Here is a 17,425-nt window from a genome sequence, read left to right as displayed (position 1 = left end):
TGAAATTTAATAGAACCATGTGAATGATAATGAAAACATATATTTAAAACTTGAAATTAATAGAGAGAACTGTTTGGAGCAATAGACTGTGTTCATCATTAAAGATATTCAAAAGATTACCATATACAGGTTTATCTTTTCCTTTTAATGAAGCTCTCAAAAGCCATGGCAGAAGTGTTCTATGTGACTGCCCAAGGTCAGCTCTTCAGACAAGTGAGATAGCTTTCATCCAGGTCAACTCCGGGATTCATTTCTCTGGACAAAATTGGATGGCGTTATCAAAGCAAAAAGTGAGATTGTTTCTCAAAGTGGAAAGCTTTGAAATAAAAAGTGTTTGGCAATAATAAATGAGAGACTCTCTGAGAGCATTCTGTTATCTGAGCATGTTTTAAAGGATCCCAATTTTGCAAAAAGGGCATCAACAGGACACCACTACCATCCAGTGCAAGCGTGGATTTCCCTATAGTGGGATGGATAAGAAACACTGCATTTTGAGTGTCTGATTTTGGCTGATGTTTGAAAGAAACTTTAAAAGTGCTCATACTATAAGCCTGAGATTGCACAAAGCCCAGGGCTAGAAGCATAATTGGGTATAACATAGATAGGGGTGGAGAACAGGAGAAAAAGCATTCCCAAGAATGTCTACTGTGCCACCCCCGTGGAGAGCAGCACAAGTGAGCATCTGCTGTTGATACTTGTGTGGCTCCAACGTCCTGGAGACTGGCCATCCTCAGGAATCTGTATTAATTGTGGTGATGGCTTCTTCTGTGTGGCCTTTCCTCATAATTCATGGGACCGTAAAATGAGCCAGTGTATTTTGGAAACTATTGATCCTTCTTGTGAAATGTAATTAATCCCGTAGGCTTTCTGGCATATGGATTATTAGGATACATGGGTTGAAGCAATAGAAACTGATTCTCATGAAATTGAAGAGACGGTAGAAAAGGGAGCAGGAGAGGGAGAGAGAATGTGGGGTATTGAGGGATTGAAGGCAAGGCTGAGAAACCAAGCCTTGGCAAGGGCAGGAGCAGAGAGCATCTGAGAAACCAGCAGCAGGAACAGACATTCTCTTCAAAAGGCTTCCATCTCAGAAACTAGATTTGGGATGGTTTGGCTTCCACCAATTTCACATTCTCAAGAGAGAATCTTAATGTCCCAGCTTGACCAACGCTTGGTCATTTATTTTGATTGCTAATTCTACCAGGACTGCAGGCAGTGAGGGAGAAGTAGCTGAATTGGTGGTCTTAGCTTTGAGCTATCAGATCACCTCAGTTAGCACTCACATTCTCTCCTCTTTCTGGTTCTCTTTCAGTCTTCAAGGAAGTTTTTTCCCATCACGTTCTTCGGCTCCATCGCCTGGATCGCAGTATTCTCTTACTTGATGGTCTGGTGGGCACATCAGGTAAGACCTTGAGAGTGACACACATCTGCCTGGCTTTTCTCTTGGTTGCTAAGTGGCTAACCAGTGTGTTTGCTTTCTGAAACTGTCACAACAGTATTGCATCTAACAAGTTACATATTCCAGGACTAAAGGAATTTATTCCACTTAACTTTCCCTCGTCTCCTGGCCTTTCCCTATAGTGTGGACTCAAGTCGGCATAGCCCCAGACAGCCATGTGGAGGAAAGGCAAGTCTCGCTGCTTCTTGCCCTCTGAAGCCTGAAGCCAGGCCAACCCAGGCCGGGAGGAATGTCAGAGTTTTTCCTGGCTCAGCAGCACTTATACTTTCTCTTGGGCAGCCACTCACCTCACGTTCTCATCCAACTGGCTCTTAGGGAAAGAACTGGACACAAAATGGTCTCTTCCTTGAGCCTCCATTTACAAAAATGATGATGTATTTCCCTTTTACTACTTTTAATTCAGTACCAGTCATAATGCCCATCACCAGAATAAACTCTCAGGAATTGTTTGTTGCAACACATGAATGGAAAAATGAGATGCAAAGGTCTTACATTCTCAAAGATAGTAATGGTTACCATTATTGATTGAATGTGTACTACATGCCAGATAATTCACATCCCTTTGTCCTTGTACATGGGTATAATTTCTATGAGGGGGGTACTATTATTATCCAGTTTACAGATAAAGAGTTAAGCTTAGAGCTAATAAAAAAAAAAAAATGCCCAGGATCATTTAGGTAGTAAAAAGCAGGACTGAGATTCTAACCCAGCGCTCTGCAGCTCCAAAACTCATGCTTTTAATCTCTATTATAAACTACATCAATTCCAACTGCCCATTTGTATTCTTTGTCTAATATACCCTTAAAATTATTATACTTCTTAACAGAAATAAAATATAGCAATTTGAAATAAGGAAATATACACCAAGGACATATGTGGATAGAGTTCTTAACAAGTGCTGCTGGAATAATTGGATTTCTATATGCCAAAATAAATGAACTTAGACATTTACCACGTGCGATACTCAAAAATTAACTCAAAATGCACGATAGTTCTAAACGTAAGAGCTAAAAACATCTAGAAGAAAACAGAAAATCCACATAACCATGGGATAGGCAAAGAGTTCTATGATATAACACCAAACCATGATGCATTAAAAAAAAAAATTGATTAACTAAATGTCATCAAAAGTAAAACTTCTGCTCTTCAAAAAACCTCATTTAAAAAATGAAAAGACAGGGAATTCACTGCCTGTCCAGTGGTTAGAACTCTGCGCTCTCACTGCCAAGGGCCCAGGTTCAGTCCCTGGTTGGGGAACTGAGATCCCATAAGCCGCGTGGCACGGCCAAAAAAAACTCAAAAAATTGGAAAGACAAACCACAGACTGAGAGAAAATATTTGCAAATCATATCTCTCTGATAAAGCACTTGTATCCAGGATATATAAAAAGCTCTTAAAGCTCAATAATAGAAAGGCAAGCGTCTACAGGCATCTTAAGGTTTAAGATGGACAAAAGATTTGAGTAGCTATTTCACCAAGAAAGGTATGCAAATGGCTAATAAGCACAAGAAAAGATATTCAGCATCATTATTCATTAGAGAATGCAAATTAAAACCACAGTGAGATACCACTTCACACTCACTTGGATGGATATAATCAAAAAGACAGAAAATAACAAGTGTTAGAGAGGGTGTATAGAAACTGGAACCCTGATATATTTCTGGTAAGAATGTAAAACAGTGCAGCCACTTTGTAGACTTGGCAGTTCCACAAAATGTTAAGCATAGAGTTACCATATGATCCAGTGATTCCACTGTCTATATACCCAAGAGAAATGAAAACATCTGCACAATTTGTACACAAATGTTCACAGCAGCATCATTCATAATGGCCAAAAAGTAGAAACAATCCAGGTGTCCATCAACTTGTATGGGTAAATAAAATGTGGTGTATCCACACAATGGAATATTATTCTACAATAAAAATGAATGAAATACTGATACATGCTACAGTGTGAATAAACCTCTAAAATATTATGCTAAGTGAAAACAGCCAGTCACAAGAGATCACATGTTGTATGGTTCCGTTTATATGAAATGTGAATAACAGGCAAATCTATAGAGGCAGAAAGTAGGTAACAGTTACCTAGGGTTGGGGAGGTTGGAGGGCAATGGGAAGTGACTGCTAACGGGTATGGAGTTTCTTCTTGGAATGACAAAAAATTGAACTTAAATTCTGGTGATAGTTGCACAACTCTATATACTAAAAAACCACTGAATCATATGCTTTAAATGGGTGATTTTTAGGGTATGTGAATTATATCTCAATAAAGTTGTTTAAAAATAAACATAAGATACCACTTCACAACCATTAGGATGACTACAACCAAAAAGACAGACAATACCGTTTGTTGATGAGGATGTGGAGAAACAGGACTGCATATATTTGTCAAAGCTCGCAGAAGAGTATGCTTTTTTTAAAGGGTGAATTTTACTGTATGGAAATTACACCTTAATTTTTTCAGAAAGAAGATATGGCATCACTAACAAAATCCACTGGAAATATTGGCTGATAAACCAAGCATTATTCCTACAAGATATTTTATATTATTCCTATCACAGTTATTTTACTGACTATTTGACCTCAGGTTACTCTTCCTTAATATTTCCAAAAATCCTTGGCCCCCTGAAGAAGTTCTGTTTGCCCCAAAGTCATTAGTTTCTACATTGGTTGAAAGACGTTTGCTACCGATACCCAGCAGAAATCATTGCAGAAGGTAAGCTACTTCTCAGCCTCCAGATTTCCAGGCTAAAAGGAGTGTTTGCCATTTATAGATATATAATGGCCTTTCCTAATAATCATTTTTATTCTTCCATGTACTGATAAAGGAAAAAAAGTTATTTTTTTCACTTATTGGAATATATTGTTTTCTAGATATTTCTCTTTAGTCATCCTAGGAAACATCATCCTACAGGCTTCCATCTCTTTCTTTACTTTTTAGTGATTATCTGAATTCCACAATCCTGTTTCCTTTTCATTCTCTTGTAGAAAAATACAAACACAATGCCTGGAACAATAATAATTACTAAAAAAAAGCCCAGAAATATAAAGTGCGTAAAGAGAAGCCTTACTAGCAAATAATGAATGAGAAGTTTCTCTTTCTTTTCTCCAAAGAAATGCTTTTCTCTTTCAAAATATCCAGACAGCGGATCAAAATAGCAGATTCTGTTCTAAGTCTGTAGCTCTAATTCTATCACTTGTACTTTTAAACTGTAAAAGCTATAAAGATAACAAGTGCACCATTTAGTGCTCAACTATTCTGTTATCCACAGTTTTACCAACAATAAATGCTATTTAATACAATTATTTGGCTACTGTTTAGCCAAAAATAAATGCCCTTCACATAAAACACTTTGTGCATACTTTCCTTTAGTTTGGGGAGTTTTTTGTTTTTGTTTTTACATCTTGAATCTTCATCTTAGTAAATTTCATGGGTGATGAAAACCTGTGATTAAAATCTATCCCACATCTAGTTAATTAGATGTTAATTCTCGGTTAATGCTAAGAGTCAGATACAACCTCATGTCTCATTTAGCCAATATGACATTTGGCAGATCCTCACTAAACCACAGCAAGGAACTGGATCATGGAATATTGGAGCAGCAATGGATACGGATTCTGAGCGGCCTCATTATTTATTTCTATTAGAAAACAAAGGAATTCCCCCAAGAGACTACTGAGGTCCTTTCTAGCTGTAAACTCCTCTGATGCTACCCGATTTGATCTGAGTGCTGTCCCATCCATGCACCCATCACCTTGCCTCTGACTCGCCAAAAGCCCACTTCAGTGAAACAGACTCAAAATGAGCTTCTGAAGACTAGTTCTCCTTCAGTGAAGGTGTTTCTAGAGCCACCCAGAGTCATCAGGGTTTTGACGTACAGTGAAAATTCGTCATGGTTCATGTGATTTCCCACATTGTAAACTGACCCTGCTAAACCAGCTTCTGTCCCTGCTGCCGGAACGCTGAGGGTTGCACGCTGATATGTTGGAGAGGGAGAGGAGTAGTGTCTGAGTTATCACAGCTGATATTTATTGAACATTTTCTTTATTCCTGACACTAGTCGCTATTTGCTTTATATGCATCATCCCATGTATTCATCCCAACAACTCTGAGGGTAGATATTATTATCCCCATTTTACACATGAGAAAAACTGAGACTCAGGGAAGTTGGCCACTGTGCCCAAGGAGTGGCAGGCTAGGATTTGCACCCAGGGCTTTTTGTACCCCATGCCAGCACTCTTAACCACACTACCATTGACACCTCTCTTCAATTTCTGCGTTTTTCTGTCGATAGTGGCATTCAAACTCCAGATACAAATTTTTTTAAAATAGTCACTGCTTTAAAACTCCCTCTAAGATTTTAAATTACCAAGAACGTATTAGATAGTGTGGAACTTATTGAGGGCGACAATCATTTAGTCAGCATCTTCACAGTCTTTGAAAATGTTTCACTCCGTGGACTTCCCTGGTGGCGCAGTGGTTAAGAATCCTCCTGCCAATGCAGGGGACACGGGATCGAGCACTGTTCCAGGAAGATCCCACATGCCGTGGAGCAACTAAGCCCGTGAGCCACAACTACTGAGCCCGCAAGCTACAACTCCTGAAGCCCGCGCTCCTAGAGCCCATGCTCTGCAACAAAGAGAAGCCACCGCAACGAGAAGCCCGCACACTGCAACAAAGGGTAGCCCCCGCTCGCCACAACTAGAGAAAGCCCGTGCGCAGCACCAAAGACCCAATGCGGCCATAAATAAATTTGTAAAAAGAAAATGTTTCTCTCCAAATCTAACAAAAAACGTCATCAGGGAGAATATTTTGCTCAAATAGGGCACTTTTGTACAAAACTCTTGTTTAACACTAGGAGAGCCAGTGAAAATCATGCTAGTAAAATCGTCTAAGTATGCAGATTGATTTGTTTATTCAGCAAATAGGTATTGAGAGCCTACTATGTACCAGGCTATGTTCTGCTTATTAGGGAGACCATAGTGATTAAGGCCATGACCCTGCTCACGTAGATGTCACTTTCTAATGGGGAGCAGTGAATCTGTGCACCACGAGGATAGGTAAACTAGTTCAGCTCACCAGGCTCTAGAGCAGGCATGACCATCAAAATAAATATAGCTCCCTACTATGTTTTTAAGCTAGTGGGAACCAGGCTATTCCTATAAATCAAAACAGAGATTTAGAAATAGGTTTATTCTAGAAATAGACCCAGAGACATAGAAAACAAACTTATGGTTACCAAAGGGGAAATGGGGGGAGGGATAAATTAGGAGTTTGGAATTAACATAAACACACTACTATATATAAAATAGATAACCAACAAAGACCTACTGTGTAGCACAGGGAACTATACTCAATATTTTGTAATAACCTATAAGGGAAAAGAATCTGAAATAAATAAATAAATATATATATATATATATAAAAAACTGTACACTTGAAACTAACTTTGCTGTACACCTGAAACTAACACAGCATTGTAAATCAACTATATTTCAATTTTTAAAAAAAGAAATAAGTTTATTCTATTCCCCCAAAACCTTTATTCTTACATGCTACTTTGGACCTTTACATTTTCTCAAAAAATGCTGGACGTCATCAGGTAGGAAACCAAACTGAAAGAATTGTCGTAAAGGTTTTCAGAACTGCAGTTCACCAACTCCAGAAAATACATAAAGTTTTTAAAAGAAAGACAACAAGAAGACAAACACGTTGCTCAGGAGACTGGAGGAGCATACATTGAAGGCTAGACCAACTGTCCAAAAGAGAAGTCATCAGTCTTAAAAGGCAAAGACCAAAAGAATATAATAAATGTCCCCCGTCACTTTTCAATGATGACATACATCATTGTCAAACCCATTTACAAAGGGTTTTTCCATAAATTACAATTTAGTCCTCACAGCCACCTTATAAGGTAAGTATTATCGTACCCACTTTATGGATCAGAAAACGAGGATAAAAATATAAGTAACACAGCTGTGTGTTATATATGAAAGTTGTTAAGGGACTCAGTCCTAAGAGTTCTCATCACAAGGAAAAAGAATTTTTTTCTATTTCTTTAATTGTATATCTATCTGAGATGATGGATGTTCATTAAACTTGTATGATAATCATTTCATGATGTATGTGAGTCAAATCATTATGCTCTATACCTTAAACTTATGCAGTGCTGTATGTCAATTATATCTCAATAAAACTGGAAGGAAAAAAAAAAGAAAGAAAGTGAGGATCAAAGATATTGCCCAATTGGTCCAGTTAGCAGTAGGTCAAGTACTTAATAAATGCCAGAGCCAGACCTTAGCCCAAGGTCCTCTGATTCCCTAACTGTTGCTTTCTCCATGGCTGCCTTGCTGATTTACAGTCCTGTATTACAAAACCCAAAAACACCCAAAATCAAGTTTTCTGTGAAAATGGTAGAGTCTAAAAGTGTTTAAGAGTGGGTTATAGACACTAGGAAATGTTAAGGAAAAATGGGGACACTGGGTGTCAATTCTTAATCTTCAGTGATAAATCCAGGGGCAAATCTGCTACAGGATTTGGTGCCATTGTCAGGCACTGGCCCCTGTAGCCAATGACCAATTGGCATTCATAACTCTGATCTTCTGCTTCCCCTGCCTGGTCTTAATAAAAACCATATAGAGGCTGCACTCTAGTCTTCTATAGCTCTTTTTTGAGATTATCTGTTTAATCCTCATGTGAACCTTCCTGATCCCTTGGGTCTGAATATCATTAAAATATAAAATCCTTTCTGTCAATGATGGTGCCTTCTTCCTTGTTATCATCTTGATACTCAGCACAGCACAGAGTAAGAACTCATTAAAAGGGAGTTGCATTCAAATGTTAGTGGGTTTGATGGTTTTGTGACTTCAAACACTCATATGTTTGTCCCTGTCGTTGCTTTTAGGTTGGAGAGACAATTGGCATTAGTGAAGAGATTATGGGTCTGACCATCTTGGCTGCTGGGACCTCCATCCCTGATCTGATCACCAGTGTCATAGTGGCCCGGAAGGGGCTCGGGGACATGGCTGTGTCCAGCTCTGTTGGAAGCAACATCTTTGACATCACTGTAGGGTGAGTAGAGCTAGTTATATAAAGGTGCACATCATCTCCACCACTGTCTTTGTCTTCTTAGAAGCTGTAAAGACGTGACCAGGATCTCAGAGCCCAAAACCAACCGACACCAATAGAAAGTAAAGACTGGTAGTACCATTCAATTTCACCAACTCCAATTTTCATTTTCAGAGAACTTCATGAAGAATAAGTTGTCCGTAGACAGGCAGAAACACATAACTTGCTTACAGAGTGGGTGTTGTAGGAAATACTTTAAGAGAATTTCACCTATAAAATGGCACTGGCTATATGTCATGAATATTCAACATTTATATGTGACTGAGATGCTCTGGTGGTTTCACTGTATTTTTTTCCATGTTCTAATTCTAATTAAAGTCCCCACCAGCCTCAGATGAGATTTGGATTGGAAAGCAGACTGAAACAAACATAGGCCCAGAAAAAATATCCCATCTCCTTCCTTGGAAAATGCTGGCAGGTTTGGCATTATCATTTCTTTATCTGTGCTGGTGAAGATAGTCTAGGTTTTTTGAAAGTCAGAAGATGAGATCTGTTCTTACAGTTAAGCAAAATGAAGTTCTCAATATGAATAATCTCAAGTGGATCTGATTGGGGAGGGATGCTGTCATCTCTGTCATTTCGTTTAATGTGTCCAAGTAAAAGTAGTCTGATAAATAACTTGAAGGACAGCCCCTTGAGAAAGTAAGACATGGGATATTATCCTTATGTTCCCGGAAGAACTGAGCTCTTGCATTTGAGTTTGGAAGACCACTAAAACGGATCTACTTTCTCATTGAACATCTTGAATATTGTTCTCTTTTATCCTTTCCACTACCTAATATATATAATAATTTTTTCATTCAGTATCTACCACATGCACTGTACATACATTTTTATCTATTTAAGCCACACGATGATCCTATGATGTATGTATTTTCATCCCCATTTTTCAGATAAGGAAACCGAAGGGCACAGAATTCACACAACTAGTAATGAGATAGCTGGGATTTGAACAGAGTCTGTGCTCTCAACTCCAGCACTACCTGTGCATAAAACCCTGCTCTGAGCTTCCACTGTCTGAACCACCTTTGAGTTCCAAAGATGCCCTCTCCTACCATTCTTTCTTCCTCTGCTGGCACCTCTCCCTCAGGAGCCCTCCCTGCTTGTCTGTCTGGAAAACTCCAATTTACCCTTCCAGTGTCAACTCAAATCCTGGTTTTTCTGATTCCCTTAAGTCTTGCCTGGGGGCCTGTGCTCCTGTATACTTTCTGTATATCTGTATCTCACACTCTTGTCATGGTCCTGTCTATCAGTCTGCCTGCTAGACTGTGAACTCCCCAAGAACAAGAACTCCCCAAAGCCTAATACAATGCTTAATGCATGGCAGTGGTTTGGCAGATGTTTGTAGAATGAATGGATGAATGGATGGGTGGATGGATGAATGAATGAACAAGTGAATGAGTGAGTGAATGCCTGAAAAGGTGTATTTTAAAGGAAGGACGTCCCTAGTATAAACAGTGTTTCTCAGTTCCACTGCCCACACATTTAGAGTAGTTTTCTTGGTCAATATCTTGTATAAACAGAAAGAAAATATTCTGTAGCACAAAAAGAGAAAATCCTACATATTGGGAAAAATGACAAGTATTCTATGAGACAAATTTGTCGTGTTTTTGAAAAATATTATAGTGAATTGCAAGATGCTTTTTGTTCATTGTTCTTAAATTTTATATATCTTGTAACTTAAATGAAACTTAAATGAAAGTTTGAAGAAAATCACCCCTAATCCTACTACCCCAAAACATTTAACTTTTGTGTGTTTTTCTCCTAATATTTCAGAAAGTTTTCTTAGTGAATAATCAGTTTTGCCCTGTTGGAGGGCTTTTATTTTTCCATTTTAAAGCCATTTATGCACAGCAAAGAGTAGGCATCTATTAGTAAATGAGTAAATCAACCATTTTTCTAAGTTTCTTCATAGCTCTCATAATTAACATTCTATGGCTTCAAAATATTCCATCCTGTTGCTTTCGGTTTTAGCCTTTACCCTTTAGTAGGACCTTTGTATTTTTTTCAGTTTTCTGATATCATGGGTGTTTTATGAACACCTTTATGCAGAAACATCTCCTCTTTTAATTATTTTATTAGGATAAATTTCTTCAAGAAATATTGATGGATTGAAGATTATAAACATTTCAGTGGCTATTGATGTAGTATATTTTTCCAAAAACTCTTTCCCAAGAGTTTATACCAAGTTACAAAGTCATTAGCAATATATTGAGTGTAACAGTTTCTTCATAGTCTTGCTAGCATTTTCTTCTTGTTTATAGGATTCATACATACTCAAGGTAAAGGATTTTAAAAATACATATAAAGCATAAATATATATAAAGCATAATACAGACCAACATATAAGCATATATAAAACATAAATACAAACCAACACCAATCTTTTTAAATTTATTATTGAAGTTAGATTGCTATGTTTATGTTTATCCTTCTTTTTAAATATAGAATCATATCATGAACATTTACCTGTATCATTATAAGTTTATGATTTTTAATAGCTACATAAAATTACATTGACTTATAGTTTGCTATTTAACTAGCTGCCTATTATTAGAGATTAAGTTGTCCCTGATTTTTCACTACTCAAAATAACACTGAAATGATCACCTTTCTGAATAAAATTGCATCTGCATTTCAAATTATTCCTTGTGCTTAATCCCTGACAATAGAATTGATTGGTCAAAAGTATTAAAAATGTCATATTTCCCCCAAAGGTTTTTTATCTATTTGTAGTGCTGTCAACCACAACTTCACCAGAATTGGATGTGTGTGTGTGTGTGTGTGTGTGTGTGTGTGTGTGTGTGAGATTGCTATTCTCTGTCTCCATTAAAAAATAATAATTTGATCATTTTCACCACAGATTTCTATACCTTTTCTCCATTTATCATCTCCTCCTGTCATCCTGTACAGATCCTCCAATTCACCTCTTTAGGGCTAAGAGTAACACTTTAATCTCAACTAGGAAGGAAACCAAAAAAATTATTTCAAATCAAATTCAGAAATCACCTGCAGCAGCCATGTCTTTGATCTTATTCAGCCGTAGAATAAATTCTCTCTGTTCTCCCTAATTCGACTGGGAAATAGACCAAGGTTTTTTTTGTGTGTTTGTTTGTTTGTTTTACATTTATTTATTTATTTATGGCTGTGTAGGGTCTTCGTTTCTATGCGAGGGCTTTCTCTAGTTGTGGCAAGCGGGGGCCACTCTTCATTGCGGTGCGCGGGCCTCTCACTGTCGTGGCCTCTCTTGTTGCGGAGCACGGGCTCCAGACGCGCAGGCTCAGTAGTTCTGGCTCACGGGCCCAGTTGCTCCGCGGCATGTGGGATCTTCCCAGACCAGGGCTCGAACCCGTGTCCCCTGCATTGGCAGGGAGACTCTCAACCACTGCGCCACCAGGGAAGCCCTAGACCAAGGTTTTTAAAGTTCACCTGACTTCCTTGTAAATATGATTTCCTGCATCAGCCAGGCCTGAGTCCTGGTGAACCTAACAGGACACTCGTCTCCAATCACAGATGCCGAGAAGCTAATGCTCCGTCGCTTGCCTGACTGCGCCCCCTTCTTCCCTGCTTCTCTCCCCCCACAGGCTCCCACTGCCCTGGCTCCTGTACACCGTCGCTCACAGGTTCCAACCTGTGGCCGTCAGCAGCAACGGCCTCTTCTGCGCCATCGTCCTCCTCTTCATCATGCTGCTCTTCGTCATCCTCTCCATCGCCCTCTGCAAATGGAGGATGAACAAAGTGCTGGGCTTCACCATGTTCGGCCTCTACTTTGGGTTCCTCGTGGTCAGCGTCCTCCTGGAAGACAGAATCCTCATGTGCCCCGTCTCCATCTAGCAGGAAAAGCCGTATCTTAGGCCAACAGCATGGACTGTCCCCCCCCCCCCCCAACTCAGGGTTGTAGGCTCCTTGACCTCCGCTGGCACACAGCCCTGGGCATTTCAAGTGTTCCTCCTTGGTGGCTTTGACAGGGGATGGCTTCGCACTGGGCCCACTCATTTCTTGGGCTGCTCCCACCCTTGCCTCCTGCACTGGCTCCATGCAAGAGACAAAGAGATCCCAGCATCTGGGGCTTCTCTGCCTGCACCGCTGACAGGTACTCCTCGCTGGCCGTTGTCATGATGCAAAGAATGACAGAGGTGATATATATACATATAAAATATATATATTATGTATAGATGCACACGCACACACCCCTGCCTGGTCCTGTATTATACCTCTCCTTCCACACCTATAGAGTAGTACATACCTGTATACAAATACAAAGAAAGAAAAATTATAAATATATATATATAATCGTATATATATATATAAATACAACTGCATCTTTTCAGGGATAGCTCTAGTATATTTCTAGTACCTATTTGAAGAGGGGCATCAACCTTCAGTCTGAGCTTTACCTCTTAAGTGCAGGAGGTGAGCTAAGAGAATCATTGCTGTGACCTTCAGCCTACCTTGGACATACTGGGATTCTGCCCGGTACGGTGGATATTTTAGGAAAGTAGGTTGCACGAGGGAGGGCTGGGCGGAGAGGGCCTGTAGGGGCCCTGAAATGAGCCCTCCAAACTATTCCCACAAGCCAAACCGGGAAGACCGTCTCTCCATCCCAACTGGGGTACACTCTCTGAAACCCACAGGGTTATTGGGACATTCAGAGGTAAAACCCAGGCTGGGTGGATACTGGTTTGGGGCAAGGGGGAGGTGACCAGGGTTGGGTGGGGGGTGGGGGGCTTATATATTGCCCCAGCATGCAAGTAGAAAATATGATTGCAAAGCAAATTAGTGCTCTTCTAGGACAGCTAGATTATATAAACTGAACCTATACTGTTCCAATGCATGTCCCATTATCATCAAAAGAAGGGGGACAAGTTTAGTTGTGATTGTCATTCAGACATTATTTTGATGCTAAGCGCATCAAAATGCCTGCCAAGAGAGCCTGGAGATGTACTAAGAAATACCATCCAGTAGAGGCGCTCAGTGGGACTTGCCCCCTAAGGACGTGGTTCTTTAATGCATCTTCCAGTGTGGTCATAAAGGCCTTCAGTGGCTGAAGAAAGAAATCATTGTTCCTCCAACCAATAGAACTAGATTGACTCTGATCAATACTGCTTGGATTAAGGCAGCTTCAAGATGTTTGGAAAGGCGTTTGTTAACTAGGAAGGTTTCTGAGTCCTGTGTCTAGTGGTGCCAGGACCAGGATTTGGTTAAAGCCCATGCACCATGGGTGTCTCTCCTGCCATCAGGACCCCATCTGGGACTCTTTCTAGCTCACAGAGTACACTGCAGACTACACTCAACAGCTTCTTTACACTGGCTTCAAGCCAGTCACGTCAAGGATCTGATTTTCAGAGCATTCAAGGGACATCTTCATTTCATTCATTCAGTGCCCCCAAGTTCTATTTGACATTTTGTGTATGTCAAAAGAAAATAAAACCAACAGAGAAAAAAGATTAGGTGGACTAACTTACTGAAAAACATGCAGAGTTTTTCATTTCCCCAAATCATGCTTCCTTATAATCAGTTGAAAGAGTAAATAGAGGATGGCGCATTATTCTGTAGCCATCCTGCATCTAAGTTGGCACACACCATGGCTTCTCTCCAGTCTGTTGTGTCACTGATGCTGCTATGATTTTGCGGTGAGCACGTCCCTCCTAACACAGGGAGACAGGATGCAGAACTCACAACTGAATAAAGATAAAGATCAAGCTCAGCATTCCTTCCACAAAACCTCAGCCCACTCCACGGAGCATGGCAGTCACAGGCAGTGCCCATCATTGCTCTTCTGAGGAGTGGAGGCCCAATGGGAAAGCAAGAAGCCAAGATGGCTGCCACCCAGGAGGCCAGCTTCCCAGTCTCTCCAACTTTGCAAAGTCGGGTGTTCAGTTGTGTGAGAGAGACCCACGTCTCCTTCATCAAGGGCAGGATTTTGTGTTGAAGCAAGAATTCGTGTTAGTTCCTCTGAGTGAAAGAGAAGGAGTAAGTGAACATTGAGTTAAAAACTCTGATGGTTTTCCCTGTGCATTACTTGCAAGGGAGCAGAGTTGTTTATTGCATGAATGTGTATGATGGACTGGTTTGTTGTGTGAAAGAAGGTTTGAGTAGGTGACTCTGACTCAATTGCAGATTGACTATATAAAACCAGAAAGGAGGAGGGAGGTCCAGTGCAACCCTGTTCTTATTCCAGCCCTTCCCCACACTCGCCCTGCCTCCTCACTCTTTCCCGTTCATTCCCAGCTCACGGTGAAGACTCATCGAAGCAGCCACAGAGCGTTTGACTTGCCTGGGAGCTCCCTTCCTAGGGAGTGTTGTCAGTCATGAAAAGTTGCATTTGAGAAGATGCTATTTCTGAGCCCAGTTCCCACCTCAAGGGAGTGCAGTGTTGGCTCACTGGCCAGTATGCAGGCACCTCCCTGCCCCTGCTTGCCCTGCTTGCCCCTGCTTGCCCCCTATAAGTTGTCTGTGAGGTTATGTGTTGGGCTTGGGTGAACCCAGAGAAAAGTGTATAGGATGCAACAGTGGATCTTTAAAAGCATTCAAGTCATTAACATAATTATAAGAAAGAACTTTCCACAACATGGTTTTCTGAGTAGTTCATCTCTAGTGCCTGTGTAAATACATATATAAATATATATCTTCATACCAAATCTATATATACACACACAATACCACTTACATCATCACCCTCTGACCCAATTACATCCAGGATTCAAAAGCAGGGAGCACCAAAGTTTGCCTTAGTGAAGGGAAAGGAAAAACATGCACACCAACAACCAAAGGGAACATTTCCTCCTGATCTCATAAGGTTTGTTTTGTGCACAAGTACATACAAACATACACACATGAACCCTCCCTGTATATTTAAATGGCCAGCCATATCCCTAATGGTGATGTAGAGGCAAAGAATGCACAATAGAAAAGTACAGGGGAAAAAAATTTAGACTACAGATACTCTCTTTGTTTCTCTGGAACAGGGTAAAAATATCAAAAATTCAAGAGGCAACCTCTTACTGTTCAATCTAAAATAAATGAGCTGTACGCAAATGGTTCCCTCTACCTGCAGCAAACCAAGCAGGTCTTAACTTGCTGTCACCTCCCCTGTCACCCTAGGCAGCCTCAGGAGAGGAGAACGACTTGGTTCATGCCGAGAATACCCAAATAGACCCTTCTCAATTGCCTCTGGGAATGCCCACGCTGAGTTCAGCTGCCCTCTGAACCTGCCTAGACCCTCAAGAACTGAAGCTGGAGACGAGAAGGTTTGCATGCAGTTTCCCGGGCCTAAGCTGAGCCAGGCGGCGGCAGGTCAGGAAAACACAGTAACGTACACGGACTAAGGGGGAGGGTTGCTTATCAGTTTGGCTGATGCAGCAGAACTTCCTAAAGCCTTGCCCAGAAGATTATAAAAAGAGGCAGGGACTGTTTCATATTTGGGAAAAATGCTTTGTAAGGCTTCTCACAAGTGTCAGCTGACAGGGGCCATTATAATTTATTTTCTAGGGAAGACGTGAATCAGGTGTTTGGAGGCCTTTCAGCAAAACACAGCTGCTTTGCTGATGAGACATTTGATGATATTAATGTACATCACTGCTGGGCAGGGAGAGAGTTGGCAAACTCCCCACCATTGCTCATAGCTCTTAAACTCCTCTGTGACAAGGCTGAGCTATCAAGGGAAGCCCTCCACCCAAGACCACCTTAACAGAAAGCTGACCAGGGAAGTGACAGCAGATAGATACAGCTGCTGGCCAGATAGACAGCTGGAAAAGATGGGACTAATGTTAACTGCTCTGCTGAAATTGCTGGGTTGGAGTATCTGACGTGGGTCTGAATCCAAGCATGTCAGAAAACTGCAATATGCTTTCTTCCCTACATCTACCAACACACGCACACGCACGCACACACACACACACACACACACACACACAAGATTATGAGCATGCCATGCTTCCTTGCACCTGGACAGATTGCTACTCCAATAATTAAGTGGCTAGTAGTAATTAATTGGATTGTTACAGCTCTGTTCCAGAAGAAATAAAGGGAAACCGTTCTCAGGGTGATTTCTGGAAAGATCAACTGTCTCCTGAAAGCTTGTTATAGAAGCTGATGCTCATTCTTGCTAAGCCAGATTTACATAACCGCCTGGCTTAATATTTTTAAAAGACGCATGCTCAACTCCTATACCTCCCTCAGCAAGACTGTCTTCAATTAGTAGGTGAGGGCTTGTGGTGAAGAGAAAGTTAGTGAAAAAATAATAAGGAAAAGGAAGAAAGGGGAAATTAACTTACTTTTACCAGGATTCCCAAGAAAGCAAATATCACATTGATATATATCCCTATGTCGTTTTAAATAATTACAAATTGCAGGCTTTTTTACCCAATTACAAGAGCCTATATAGAGTCCCAGATAAAAATATGTTCCCCTCTCAAGAAGACATTGGGAAGAAAGGTAAGGGCCTCCACTCCACTATCTATTTAAGGTTAGCTCCTTGCCTCTCTAGCTTTGTGTTTCGTTTTTTAATCTCACAGCTTCCTATTCATTGAAATGTCTAGCAAACAAGAAAAGCAAGAAAGGCACACTCAGAGCCAGCTGAACTCCAGTACTTTTCGTGAGATTACGCTCTTTTTTTTCACTTTACTGGGAGCTTTGAAAAGGCACAGGCAGGACTTCCCTGGTGGTGCCGTGATTAAGACTCTGCACTCCCAATGCAGGGGACCTGGGTTCGATCCCTCGTCAGGGAACTAGATCCCACATGCACGCTGCAACTAAAAGTTCACAGGCCACAACTAAGGGCCCTGCCTGCCACAACCGAGACCTGGTACAACCAGATAAATATCTTTTTTAAAAAA

General features: G+C 40.7%; 1 protein-coding gene across 2 annotated transcripts in view; it reads left to right on the top strand.

Moving 5' to 3' along the window:
• SLC24A2 (solute carrier family 24 member 2) overlaps nucleotides 1-12,422 on the top strand; it is a 235,566-nt gene extending 223,144 nt beyond the window's left edge. For both annotated transcript variants that reach the window (XM_068552948.1, XM_068552947.1), the window contains 3 exons: nucleotides 1,313-1,402; nucleotides 8,365-8,531; nucleotides 12,173-12,422. In XM_068552948.1, the coding sequence (XP_068409049.1) occupies nucleotides 1,313-1,402; nucleotides 8,365-8,531; nucleotides 12,173-12,422 (507 nt within the window). The remainder of the gene's footprint in view (nucleotides 1-1,312; nucleotides 1,403-8,364; nucleotides 8,532-12,172) is intronic.
• The last annotated feature ends 5,003 nt before the right edge of the window (nucleotides 12,423-17,425 follow it).

The sequence above is a fragment of the Eschrichtius robustus genome, chromosome 10, assembly GCF_028021215.1.
Source record: "Eschrichtius robustus isolate mEscRob2 chromosome 10, mEscRob2.pri, whole genome shotgun sequence".
Classification (NCBI taxonomy): domain Eukaryota; kingdom Metazoa; phylum Chordata; class Mammalia; order Artiodactyla; family Eschrichtiidae; genus Eschrichtius; species Eschrichtius robustus.
The sequence above is the reverse complement of the archived record's forward strand: the minus strand, read 5'-3'. Positions and strand labels throughout refer to the sequence as shown.